Here is a 14,611-nt window from a genome sequence, read left to right as displayed (position 1 = left end):
ATAGAATGTGGAGCAATGCTAACAATTCTCCATTGCTAGTTGTAGTGCAAGCTTTGGAAATCAAAATTGAGATATCTCTGAAAGTTGGGAATCAATCTACCTCAAGACCCAGCTATACCAATCTGGGACATTTACCCAAAGAATGCTCAAACATACTACAAGGGTTCTTGCTCAAGTATTATATCATTAGTTGCTTTATTTAAAATAGCCAGAGCCTGGAAATGACCTAGATGTCCCTCAACCAAAGATGGATAAAGGAAATATAGCACATTCACTCAATGGATTATTACTCAGCTGTTACAATGACATCCTGGAATCTTAAGACAAATGGAAGAAACTATTTAAAAAAATCATCTTTAGTGAGGTGAAACTTTAAAAAACTCATCTTTAGTGAGGTAACTCAGACAGAAAGACAAACATGATATGGGCTCACTTAAAAGTGGATATTAGCTGTAAGTAAAAGATAGGCATGTTACAATCCACAGACCCAGGGAGACTAGGTTGCAAGGAGTACCCAAGGGTGGATGCATGGATCTCTCTGAGAAGGAAAAATAGAAGAGATGGCATAGGTGGACTAGGGGTGAGTAGGGATGGAAACATGAGGGATCAGGTGGGTGTGGGGTTGTGGGAGAGAGTACTGAAAGAGCTCACTGAGAAAGGAAGGCATGTGGGATCAGGCAGAAACTCAGTAAAAGGGAAACTCTCAGGAATCTACAGGGATAACCCCAGCTGAGAGTTGTTAATCGCAAATATGTAGCCTGAACTGAACATCTCCTGCAACCAGGCAAGGCTTCTAGTGGAGGAATTGGGACACCCACCCAGCCACATAGACTTCCACCTACAGTCTGGCCTGCCTAGGGGATCTGCTGGGGTAAAGGTGGCACAGAGATTGTGGGAGTGGCCAACAAATGACTGGTCCAGCTTGATTACCATGCAACAAGAGTGAGCCACCCCTGAAAATTCCTTGAGCAGGAAGACCCTGAGGTTGGATGGCACAGAGATCTAAGATAGAACCAAACACAACTCGCAAAAAAAAGGGGGCAATGGAATAATTCCTGACATTCTGCTATTCTCATAGACTAGTGTCTACCCCAATTGTCATCAGAGAGGCTTCATATAGCAACTGGTGGAAACAATCAAACATGAGACTGAGCTCAAGGAATAATGCAAAATGGGGGCAGGGGGAGGATAATAAGAACCAGAAGGTTCAAGGACATTAAAAGAATACCCACAGAATCAACTAACCTGAGCTCAAATAATTCAGAGACTGAACCAACCACCAGGGAGCTTGCATAGGACTGACCTAGGTACTCTGTATATATGTGACAGTTGCATAGCTTGTTCTTCTTGTGGTACTCCTAATGATGGGAACAAGCAGGTTTCCAGACTTGTTAATTGGCTTTTGGGTCCTTATTCCTCATACTGGTTTGCCTTGTCCAGTCTTAAAACAAGGGTTGATGCATAGCCTTATTACAACTTGATATGCTGTGCGTTTTGGATATACATGGGAGGTCTACTCTTTTTTGTTTTTTGTTTACTAGAAATCAATAAGGAATGGATAGGAGGAAGGGAAAGCAGAAGGGAGGTAGTGAGGAGAGGAAGGAAGAGAAATTGCAGTCAGGATGTAAAATTATTTTTAATTAGTTAATTAAAACATATTTTTTTAGAAATAAAAGAAAGGAAAATGCAAGATCTAGAAGTTTGGGCACACTCGGATAGGTGGAATTCAAGCTACCATCACCCTCTGAAGTTGTAATGTGCAACATCTGACTGGAGTTTAAATTAGAGGCCAGGGTGTTTCAAGTATGCTTGGAGAAATAAATGTCAGTTCAGTTCTACAACAGTCTGAAAAGGTATCATGAAAATTCATGATAATTTTTCCTTCAGTAAGGGAACATTGGTAATGCGAAGAAAAAGTAAGTTTGTGCAAGCATATTTATAGCAAGAAAGGGGTACACATTTCACAGTTGGCATTTGTTCAGTAAAGGAAATAGCAGTTAAACCTGCCCAACAATGATTATTTCCTTAGAGGAGACATCAAACTTCTTGTTTTTCTTTCTGGGCATAGCATTCAAAATAAGAACAAAGAGACTCATCAGACACCACTCACCAGCTCTGTATTATATTGGCAGACAATTTCATAGTGCCATTCTTGCTTAATAGGAATGGGCATGGAGTGGCCTTTTGATTTTTACATATGATAATTTAAAATTAGTCTTTGAGAATGGCATACATGAATACAATACATTGTGATCACATCTACCTCCCACTATACTCAACAAACTTCTCCAAATTCCCTCCTTCATATCTGTTTCCCAAATTCATGTCTATCTTTTCTGTCTTCATTAATAACCAACCAAGTCTAAATACTGCTGCTCATATATGGATAAGAATGGGGCCAATTACTGGAACATGGTCAGAACTCCATGGTCACATATCTAAAAAAAAAAAATCAACTTTTCCTTTCCTAGTAGCCCTTGACTACCAACTGCTTTTCCTTATTTATGCTGGAGATTTGACCGGCTTGGTCTTGTGCAGCTCTTATTCGGGTAACCTTAGCTGCCTGAAAGTCAGACAATGCTTCACTCCTGACCTCCTCAATCTGCGCTCTTTCAGTTTTTCTGCCCTCTCTTCAAAAGGTATTGGTGGGTGATTCAGAAGTCCCAGCTGTGGTCAAGAACTCTGAAGACACTTATCTGAATGTTGACCAGTTATATGGTCTGTGTTAATTGCTGTCGGTTGCACAAAGTTTCTCTGATGAGATCTGAGATCTACACTACTTTTGGTTTAACTTGAGGCCCATACTATGTAAGGAAGCCCATGTCCTACACTGTCTGGATGGCCAGAAACCAGAGGCTGAAGAGACCAGAGACTTAATGTAGAATAAACTACTATTTGAAAAATAAAAAAGTAAGTAAATATAAATACATATTTCCTAATCATATTCTTCTATACTTATAGATTGCTGTCTTACCCAGTAATCATTAGAGAGGCTTCCTCTGGCAGCAGAGACCCACAGTAAAACATTCATGCAGAGTGTCTAAGTCTGGGTTCTCCGTCAGGTCCCTTTGCACGGAAAGACTGCAAAAATCAGAGGGGATAGAAAATACCAGAAGAACATGGCTCAACCAAATCAACTAAGCAGGACTCATGTGAGTTCACAGAGACCAAAGCTTCAAATATGGGCCTGCATGGGTCTGTACCAGGTCCTCTGCACATATGTTATGGCTGTCAGCTTGATGTTTTATGAAACTCCTAACAGGTAATAGGTATATCACTGACTCTTATACCTATTCTTGGGACTCTTCCTCCTTATTGGGTTGCTTTGTCCAGTTTGACAAAAGGGCTTTTTCCTTGTCTTATTATATCTTGTTTTGTGTGTTTGACTATAGTTTCTGAACATAAAATGGAGGGAGAGTGTGAATCTGTGGGAGAGAAGAGGTAGGAAGAATGTAGGGAGAGTGGAAGGAGGAAAAACTGTGTTTGGGGTGTATTGTATGAGAGACCTTTTCAATTTTCAAAATGGTAGTCTAATACAATTAGCAAAATAGATGTAGTAGGTTCTTGCCTAATGTCATGAGCATCCTGAACATGAGCTTTTGGTCATATTTATAGTACCAGACACTAGTTTTCACCTGTGAAACTGGCCTTAAATTGAGTTAGGAAATCATTGTTATCCCCATAACATTCATGTCAATAACACACTCATGATGGGATAGATATAATAGAACCTTTTAGAAACTAAGATGCCTATAAGTAGAAGAACATCAGCAGTTATTATCTGCCAAATAGAAATACAAATCCGTCAGCTGATTTTAACCTGTTTCCCCAAGTAAAATTTTGCTGGATTCTAGCTATGCCATTTGATTACGTTTTGCCTATAGCAGCTTCTCTGCTCTAGCAGGAGAGCGTAATACTTGTGACGGAACTATGCCTCCAACAAAATTCTACAATATTCATGATCTAGATCTTCAAAACTTTTGTAGACTCCTGTTATAAGGAATTATATTTTGAGGTCTTAGAATGGAAAAAACAGAGCTATCTTTCTTTCGAAAATCCAGAAATTGTTTCATCTGCAGTGCCGATTCCTTGTCTCTTAACATGTGTGAGGTTTCATTTGCCACTCTTGAGGATATTAAGGATATTATGCCAGATTGGAAGAATACTGATCTCTGCAACTCACAATCCCCAAATTTCTGTCTCTGCTGCAAGAAAGAGGTTAATTTAAGGTATAGCAATTACAATACCTCCAATGTGTGACATTTTCTATAGCTTCAAGTGTTATTTCACAGTCTTTAGTACGAAACAATAAATCTTGATATGGCTTTTAGGATTAGAAGAACGGTGAACTATGTAAGTACCTCTGCTGCATCTGGAAGATGGATAATATATTAGCAAATCTTCATTCTTCTTCCTTGCCCCATTTTTCCCCTTATTCATCATCTCATTTATTTCTTCGTGGCCAAAAAGGAAATCCACTTATCAAATCTATACTGCTGAAAAGTATGGTAAAAAGTATAACTCACCAAAATTAGGCATAGATGCGGTGGTTTCTTCCTCATCTCCAATTTGATTTTGATTTGTACCTTTATCCTCTCTCAAGTAGCAGAAATCTAGACAAGTTTTACAATGAGTCCCATTAACTTCACATCTGACACGTCCCACGTGATTGCTAAAATGTATTGCAATTCATAAAATACAGCTCATTTTATAAAGGCTCAAAGTATAAATATAATGGTCCCATTACTATACGAAAGTGATCCGGAAATTGCTTCTCAGGACTCCTTTTTGTTATGTAGTCCTGCACAAAATCTTCAGGCCAGAAGGATTCATTGAATTAGATTTGGAGTCAAAGTCAGTCTTCTATAAAAATACCAAGAACAAGTAGGGAAGTGCTAGCTATGGTACCCTTACTTATGCATTCAACATAACTCTCTCTCTCTCCTCTCTCTCCCTCTCCTCTTTTGCCCTTTGTTTCTTCCTTCCCTCTGTCTCCACCCTGCTCACATTTTCTCTCCCTCTGTCACCACTAATAATGGGTGGAACTTATAATAAGTTATGTAGAAGTTTTATTGACAATTCTATGGACACTCTCTTGATTCAGTTTTCATGTCTCTAAAGTAAAACTAATAATTGCTTTCAACCAACTGCTAAATGTGTTCAGTCTGAGAACATTTAGTACCTTTGACACATACATTTTCAATGTTAATGCTACAGTATCTGATCTCCTTGTACTATAATGTACAGACAGCCTATATATTAACAGCCATTTAGTAACTAGAAGAAAATCATTTGGAAAATGTAATACTATGCATATGTTATTCATAATTATACATTGTTCTTAAAACAGTTCACCTAAATAACATTTTAGAATAAATACCATAAATATATATTTATTATTAATATTCCCTTTGATAATATCTTACAGGAAAGAGAATATAAAATCAGTTTGTCAAAATCCTGCTATAAATAAAAATTTACAAAAGTTTATGAATTGATTATACTTTTTGCATCCTAAGGAGAAGTACTGGTCTTCATCTTTGTGACTTGTTTTCTAGTCTAGGTGTAGTGACAATTGTGACTGCTTGGACCATAGTTTAGAATAATAAATCAGCTCCCTCATTCTAGACAGTCAGATCTCAGTTTGACATGAATAGATAAACAAAGTCTCAGAAATGACTATATTGTTATTGATATCCTACATGACTGACCTATATCAATTCTAAAGATAATATTTTCAGATTAATATTTCTTAAATGGATAAAAATTGAGATGCTAAGACATTCTCATATATTAGCAGGGAATGCTTTCAAAATCAACCTCTACATTTTTTTCTGTCAGAGATATATCACAATGGATGAAAAGATGATTCAGAAATTAACAGCAATAGTTGCTATTCTAGAGAACCTGGGTTTGAGTCCCAGTACCTAAACTGGGCCTCACAACCTTCCATAACTCCAGTTTTAGGGGAGGTAACACATCTTATTCTGGCACAAGACAAGACACAAAAGAACTAAATGAATGCAGGCAAAACACTCCTATACATAAAATAATAACAAATGCTTTTTAAAGGATAAATAAAATGAAAGTTCTATAAAATTATAGCCCATAATTCTATTTTAATGATACATTCAAAGTCTGGTTTAAGGCAAAAAGGTGTCCTTCAAAAACTATATAGTGGTTCTTTGAGCTGCGCTTAGAGAAGCATTTTATTAAATGACTAAAGGAGTTAACATCCAAAATGCCATTTTCCAAGATGGTTCCACATACTGTAACAGTGGAATTCCTGAGAATATGTGTCTGGCCATTATTCTTCTTTGGGTCATTTACGTGAGAAGTTCCTTAGCTCTTTGTTGAAATGTTTTACAACAAGAGAGAAGAAAATGTAATTGAAAACAGTGGCTCTGAGAGATCCAAGTGTGATCTATAATCAACAGACTGGACAGTTGTTTTCTGTAACAGACTTAAAAGCTAGTGCTTCTGGGGGCAGCTGAAAACAACTCAATATGGAAAGAGATTGAAAAGACTGTGCCATGCCTGATTACTTCTTAAAGTTTGTCTACTGTGTACTTCAGGAGACCAAGAGAATCTGAAATAGGAAAGGTGGAAGTCCAAGTATCTTTACTTGGGGATGATATGATAGTATACATTCAGAACCTTAAAAATCCACTCAGAAACTGCTACAGCAGAGAAACAATTTCAGCAAAGTAACAGGATACAACTAATACACAAGAATCAGTAGCCTCTCAAATACAAGTGACAGACTAAAAATGAAACCAGGGAAACACACTTTTAAAAATAATATCAAATATATCTTGAGGTAATTCTAACCAAAAAAGTGAAATATTTGTATGATGGAAATATTTTCAGATGTTTCTGTCCTGTCTGGTTCCCACAGTTGTTAAGTCCAAAAGAAATCACACAGAGGTCTACATTAGTTATAAATTGATTGGTCCATTAGCTCCGACTTCTTATTAACTCTTATAACATATATTAGCCCATTATTCTTGTCTATGCTAGCCATATGGCTCAGTGCCTTATTCAGCGAGGCAGTCACATCTTACTTCTTCTGTGCCTGGGTCAAGACTGCAGATTAGGACTTCCTTCTTCCCAGAATTCTCCTGTTCTCATTGACTCACCTCTACTTAATGTCTGGTTGTCTGCCTATTCTTCCTGCCTGGCTACTGGCCATTCAGCATTTTATTAAAATACAATTGACAGGGTACAAGCCATTGTCACACAGCCTGGAAACTGTAAGACATTGGAGAAAGAAATTGAAGAAGACATCAGAAGATATAAAGATCTGCCATGCTCATAGATTGATAGGTTTAACATAATAAAAGTGGCCATTGCACCAAAAGTGATCTACAGATTCAATACCTATGAAAATTGCAACATAGTTATTCAGAGATATTTAAAGTTTAGTGTTTAGCTTCATATGGAAACACACACACACACACACCGAAAAGAACAACCAGGATAGATGGAACAATCTGGAACAATAAAACACACACATACACACACAAAGAATAACCAGGATAGATTGAACAATCCTGAACAATAAAACACACAGATACATACACAAAACCAACAAGGATAGATGGAACAATCCTGAACAACAAGACACATGCATACACACACAAAGAATAACCAGGATAGATTGAACAATCCTGAACAATAAAACACACACAACGAACAACCAGGATAGACTGAACAATCCTGAACAACGAAAAGACTGCTGGAGATCTCAGCATCCCAGATTTCAAGTTGTAGTACAGAGCTATAGTAATAAAAACTATGGTGTAGGCATAAAGGCAGATAATTGGTGAATGGAATCAAATTGAAGACCAGACATAAATTCACACATACATTGATAACTGATTTTTTATAAAGATGCCAGAAATGTACATTTGGTAAAATCTTCACCAAATGGTGCTGGTCAAACTGGATGACTCTGTGTAGAACAGTCACAATAGATCCATCCTTAGCACCCTGCAAAAAGCTGAACTCCAAATGGACTAAAGACCTTAACATAAAATCAGATACGCTGAGCTTGGTAGAAAATAAAGTGGGTAATAGCCTTGAACTCATTAGCACAGGAAAAGACTTTCTGAGCCGGGCAGCAGTGGTGCACGCCTCTAATCCCAGCACTCGGGAGGCAGAGGCAGGCAGATCTCTGAGTTCAAGGCCAGCCTGGTCTACAAGAGCTAGTTCCAGGACAGGGTCTAGAAACTACAGGGAAACCCTGTCTCGAAAAACCAAAAAAAAAAAAAAAAAAAAAAAAAAAAAAAAAAAAAAAAAAAAGACTTTCTGAACAGAACATCACTAACACAGACACTAAGATCAACAATTAATAAATGAGACCTCCTGACACTGAAAACTTCTGCACATAAAAGGACACCAACATTTGGACAAAATGGCAGCCTACAGAATAGGAAAAGATTTTAACCAAATACATATCTGATAGAGGACTAATAGCTAAAATATATACACAACTCAAAAAAACTGGAAATCAAGAAAACAGATAACACAATTCAAAACTTGAGTACTGTTATCAGAGCCCGCTTGTTCGCTTTCAGCTGCCAAGACATAAAATAATAGCTCAAAAACCATATTATTTGCAATACTGTTTAACAAATAGCTTAAGCATATTTCTATCTGGCTCTTATACTAAATTATATCCCATCTCCATTACTGTACATCATCACGAGGTTGTAGCCTACCAGCAAAGTTTTGGCAGCTCCAGCAAAGGGGTTTGTCTCTGGTGTCAGCTACATGGCTTCTCACTGACTGCCTACTCTCTCCTCCATTTTCTGCTTGGAAATCCTGACTTGCCCTATTCTACTAAATCACTAGCTGAAACAGTTTTATTCATTAAACAATAAAAGCAAAACATAAACAGAAGAATTTCCCACACCAGAGTACAGTTATAAACAGAAAATTCTCAAGAAGAAAACTCTGACAGCTTGGAAATCCTAAGATATGTTCCATATTTAATCTCCAAGTATTTAGAAATCAAACCTACTTTAAGATTGCTTATTACATTATCAGAATAACAAAGATCATTAAAAGACAACAGCTCATCTGTTGAGAGTGGGACTTCAAAGGTTCCCCAACTACAATGAAAATGAATGTGATGGTTACTCAGCTAGCTGACAGTAGATCTACCTCAAAATCTGGCAATGCTAATTTTTTGAGAAATTGCCATACTGATATCCAAAGGGGCTATACCAGCTTGCACTCCCACCAGCAATTCAGGAGTGTTCCCTTTTGCCCACAACCTCTTCAACATTAGTTGTTATCAGTGTTTTTGTTCTTGGCCATTCTCACAGGTGTCAGTTGGAATCTCAGAGTTGTTTTGATCTGCATTTCTCTGATAGCGAAGGGTTTCCTTAATTGTTGTCCAGTCATTTTAGATTTCTCTGTTGAGAGTTCTGTGTTTAGGTCTGTACTGGATTTTTTTTATTGGATTGTTTGTTCTTTTGATGACTCATTTCTTGAGTTCTTTGTATATGTTGGAGAGCAGATCTCTGTCTGATTCATGGTTTGTGAAGGTCTTTTCCCATTCTGTGGAAACAACCTTCCTCAAGACCCCGCAATACCACTTTTGGGTATATACCCAAAGGATGCTCTATCATACCATAAGGACATGTGCTCCACTATGTTCATAGCAGCATTGTTTGTCATAGCCAGAACTGTAAAGAACCTAAATGCCCTTTGACTTAAGAATTGATTAGGAAAATGTGGTATATTTACACAATGGAGTACTAATCAGCAGAAAAATAATGATTGTTGAAATTTGCAGGCAAATGGATAGAGCTAGGAAATATAACATTTAGAGAGGTAACCCAAACCCAGAAAGACAATTATCATATGTAGTCACTCATAAGTGTTTTTTAAACATAAATCAAAGAAAACCAGCCTAAAAATCACAATCCCAGAGAACCTAGACAACAATGAGGACCATAAGGGAGTCATACATGAATCTAATCTACATGGGAAATAGAAAAGGAACTCCTCCGTAAATTGGAAGCATGGGGATCATAAGAGAAGGTTGAAGTGGAGGGAAAAAGAAGTGAGTGGAGCAGAGAAAAATGTATAGTTCAATAAAATCAATAAAAAAATAAGATCTGGTGATGCCACTCTTGAGTATACAACCTTAGGACATTTCATCCTACTGCAGAGACACTTGCTTAACTCTTTTCACTGTTACTTAATAATAGCCAGAAATTGGAAGCAACCTAAATCCAATAAAACAATGGATAAGAACATGTGATACATTTACACAATGGAGCACTCAGTTATTAAAAATTGAAATTAGAAACACAAAGATAAATGGATGGACCTAGGAAAGGAAACCAAAACAAAATATGCTAAGTGAGGTAACACAGACCCAGAAAGACAAATGTGGTGTGGATTTGTTTATATGTGGATAATAACAGTTAAGTCAGTGATAAGCTCCCTACAATCTGTAGAACCACAGAGGTTTATTGTGTGATCTTTCACTCTTTTGGCTTTTGGAGGGGCAAACCACCCAGCTCCGAAATAAATCAAACATAGAGGTTTTTCTTAGTTATGAATGTCCGGCCATAGTGTGGCTTGTTTCTAGCCAGATTTTCTTAATGGAAATTATCTTGACTACCTTTGGCCTCTAGGCTTTTACCATTCTCTTAGTTCTGTATATCTTACTTTTCTATCTTACTCTGTGGCTGACTGGGTGGCTGGCCTCTGATGTCCTTTTCTCCTTGTTTTCTTACTCTTCATTCTTCCTTCTACTTATCCTCTTGGCCTGTCAGCCCCACCTATCCTTGCTCCTGTCTTGCTAGTGGCCGTTCTGCTCTTTATTAGGACCATCAGGTACTTTAAACAAGCACAGTAACACAGATTCCCTGAGTTAAACAAATGGAGTGTAAACCAATGTCACGCACCTGAAAATAATATCCCCCAACATTTCCCCTTTTGCTTTCTAAACAACAATTTTAAAAAATTGTAACTTTAACATAATAAGACGGTATACCATAAGAACAATTGTCAAGTAAAGATTGCATTCCCAGTATAATGAATGACAGTTCATTTGTGTCGGGCAAATTAAAAAAAAATAGATTGCATAATGCTTTATTAACCTTGAATTTTATTAATGCTATTGATAAAGGGATGACAGCAGCAGGTTCGGGGCAGGGTTCTGCTCTTGTCTATACAGAAAAATACATATCTTCAAAAATAAAAGACCCTGGATATTTGGATGCTAACAGAAGGAAAAATAACCATCCAATAAGGATTATCAAGGAAATGACTTATAAGAACAGGTTATCAAAACATATAAATTTAAATATATATATATATACATACATATATATATATTTATATTAAATATAATATATATAGAGAGAGACACGAGACACAGAGACAGAGAGAGAGACACAGAGAGAGAGAGAGAGACAGATAACTATATAGAGCTGGCTTTAGAATTGGACAAAGGCTCTGTTCTTCTCTAAATCCAAGAATGTCGTTAAAAGAAAAATTTAGTTTCTGCCTCATGTCAAGAGTCATCTGGGCTTTTTCCCGTGGTGCAGCACGGTGAGGACCTCGTGTTCATACTCGCAGCTATTTTGTCCAAGGGTCCGCTGCAGTCCATGCAAGTCTTGGGACACAAGAAGACAGCCACCACCGTGGTGCACTACAAATGGGGAAATGGGCTCATCAAGGTGAGCGGACGTCCCCTGGAGATGATCATCGAGCCATGCAAGCTGCAGTAAAAGTTACTGGAGCCTGTTCTGCTGCTGGGCAAAGAGCAATTAGCCGGTGCGGGTATCTGGGTCCCTGTGAAGGGTGGTGGTCATGTGGCCCAAATTTATGCTATCCGACAGTCCATCTCCAAAGCCCTGGTGGCCTATTATCAAAAGTATGCGAATGAAGCCTCTAAAAAGGAGATCAAAGATATCCTCATCCAGTATGATAGGACCCTGTGTAGCTTATCCTCGGCGCTATGAATCCAAAAAGTTCGGAGGTCCTTGTGCCCGTGCTCGATACCAGAAATCCTACCGATAAGCCCAAATCAAGGATCAGGGTTTACCTTTGTAATAAACATCCTAGGGTTTTAGTGTTTAAAAAAAAAAGAGTCATCTGGTATGGGACAGAAAGAAGAAAGAAGTTAGGAAGAAAAATTACTTTTCTTTGTACCTTACGATTTGAAACTATTTACAGTCTATCTACACATTAAGCAGCCTGCTTCTTTTATTAGCTGGAATATTCAGGGTTCTAGTCATGTTGGTATTTTACTCAAAATAATTGACTGTGCACCTTGCATATAATTGTCTCTATCATTAATATTGCCCTTGATATACTCATTATCAGTACTAATCAATTACTTTTTAGTAAGTTAATTAGTTAGTTAATTTTACAAGCCTACCACAGTTCCCCCTTCCTCTGCTCCTCTTGTTCTCTCCTCCCGACTCTCTTGTAGCCCTGCCCCTACCCACTCTGCCTCCTTCTCCATTCTGAAGTGGTAAAGCATCCCATGGCAGTCAAGAAAGCATGGTGTGTCAAGTTGAGAAAAGACCAAGCTCCTCCCCCTTGCATCAACGTTGAGCAAGGTAGAGTGCAGGTTTCAAAGAACCAGCTCATGTGTCAGGGACAGGCCCTGGTCCCACTTCTATGAGCTTCACAAACAGACCAAACTCTTCAACTGTCACCCAGATGCAAGGGCTTTAGGAGGTTACTTCCATGCAGGCTCCCTAACTGTTTCTCAAGATTCTGCGAATTCCTACAATCTCAGGTCAGCTGTCTCTACGGCTTTACCTGTTATGATCTTGATACCCCTTGCTCATATATGCCTCCTCCCTCATTTCAACTGGACTCCTGGAGCTCAGCCCAGTGCAAGACTGTGGATCTCTGCATCTTCTTCCATCAGTTACTGGATAAAGGTTTTATGAGGACAATTTGGTAGTCATCAATCTAATTACAGCAGAAGGCCAGGTCCAGCATTCTTCTTTGCTAATGCTACCTCAAGACCCAGTAATACCACTTTTGTGTATGTAGCCGAAGAAGCTCAATCATACCACAAGGACAAGTACTCAGTTACGTTCATAGCAGCATTGTTTGTCATATCCAAAACCCAGAAACAACCTAAATGCCCTTCAACTGAGGAGTGGATAAGGAAGACGTGGTACATTTACTCAGTGGAGTACTACACAGCGGGAAAAATAATGATGTCATGAAATTTGCGAGCAAATGGATGGATCTAGAAAACATCATATTGAGTGAGGTAACTCAGATCTAAAAAAACAAATATAATAAGTACACACTCATAAGTGGCATTTAGACATAAAACAAAGAAAACCAGCCTATAATTAACAATCCCAGAGAACCTAGACAACAAAAAGGATCCTAACAAAGACATACATGGATTTAATCTACATGGGCAGTAGAAAAGGCAAGATCTCCTGTGTAAATTGGGAGCATGGGATCATGGGAAATGGTAGAAGGGGAGGGGGAAGAGGAGAGGAAAATGGAGAAAAATAATTTAAAAATAAAATAAATAAAAATAAATAAATAAAATAATAAAATAAATAAATAAAAATAATTTAAAAAAGAATTGTGTTGGTAGCCCCAGAGCAGCTAGGTAACAAGATCCTAAGAGGATCTCCTTGAGAAGTGGAAATAGATGAGATCTCCTCAGTAATCTGGGATCTCAAGTAAAAGTCGTGTGACAAATAATGGAAGAAGAAGAGGAGGAGGAGGAGGAGAAGGAGGAGGAGGAGGAGGAGAAGGAGGAGGAGGAGGAGGAAAAGGAGGAAGAACTCTTATTAGCTCTTATTAGAAAAAAGTTTGACACTTTTAAATAATTTTTACTCCAACAAGAATGAAAGAAAATATAAGTTTATTTGTAAATATTATTTAGTTACAGAGTTTATATGCTGAATTTTCAGAATCAATGCAAGCTGGAAAACTTTTATCTCCATACTGTGGAAAGATTTAATTTGGAATTTTAAAGAAGAAATCTTAAATGCTAGCAATATGTTTCTGACCCCTATTTATACAAGAACTCCATAGATACTCAGAGAGCTTTTTAACACATACATGAGATGTTTAGTAGAGGAAGAAAAGGACAATAGGATATGTTCTCTAGTGTTGCTTGCCAAAGAATCAACAGTCTGTGACTAACAATTTTTAGAACAACCTTCCAAGTCTTCCACAGGAACACACTCGATGGAAACATTTCCCTTTTTGAAACCTATAAAGTGTGAGCAATGAGGGCCTGGGGAAATAGAAAAGAGGCTGAGATCATGCATTGATCTTTCATAGTATGAGAATTTGGGTCCCAGTACAAGCTTCAGGGCATCTGATGCTCCTGGTATCCATGGACACCGATGTTCAGGTGTATTTATCCACACAGGCACACAAACATATATACAGAATTTAAAATCAATAAAATTTCCTGGTAATGAAATGTTTCTTGTCTGTTACCTAGTTTGCAGAAGAAATATTGCTTAAACAAATCTGAGGTTTAAAAATGGTGTGTGTGTGTGTGTGTGTGTGTGTGTGTGTGTGTGTGTGTGCGCGCGCGCGCGTGCGCATGTGTGTGTGTATTAAATGTGTTCACTGAGGCCAG

The 14,611-nt window shown here is 37.9% G+C and overlaps 1 protein-coding gene across 1 annotated transcript; it reads left to right on the top strand.

The window, feature by feature from the left end:
* Positions 1 to 469: 469 nt before the first annotated feature.
* LOC119803621 (40S ribosomal protein S16-like) lies at positions 470 to 12,048 on the top strand. Its single transcript, XM_042054243.1, is given in 4 exon segments — positions 470 to 610; positions 11,574 to 11,705; positions 11,760 to 11,965; positions 11,967 to 12,048. Coding segments are annotated over 4 exon segments (561 nt in total).
* The last annotated feature ends 2,563 nt before the right edge of the window (positions 12,049 to 14,611 follow it).

This window comes from Arvicola amphibius, chromosome 17, assembly GCF_903992535.2.
Source record: "Arvicola amphibius chromosome 17, mArvAmp1.2, whole genome shotgun sequence".
Classification (NCBI taxonomy): Eukaryota; Metazoa; Chordata; class Mammalia; order Rodentia; family Cricetidae; genus Arvicola; species Arvicola amphibius.
This window is presented reverse-complemented; position numbering and strand designations above follow the sequence as displayed.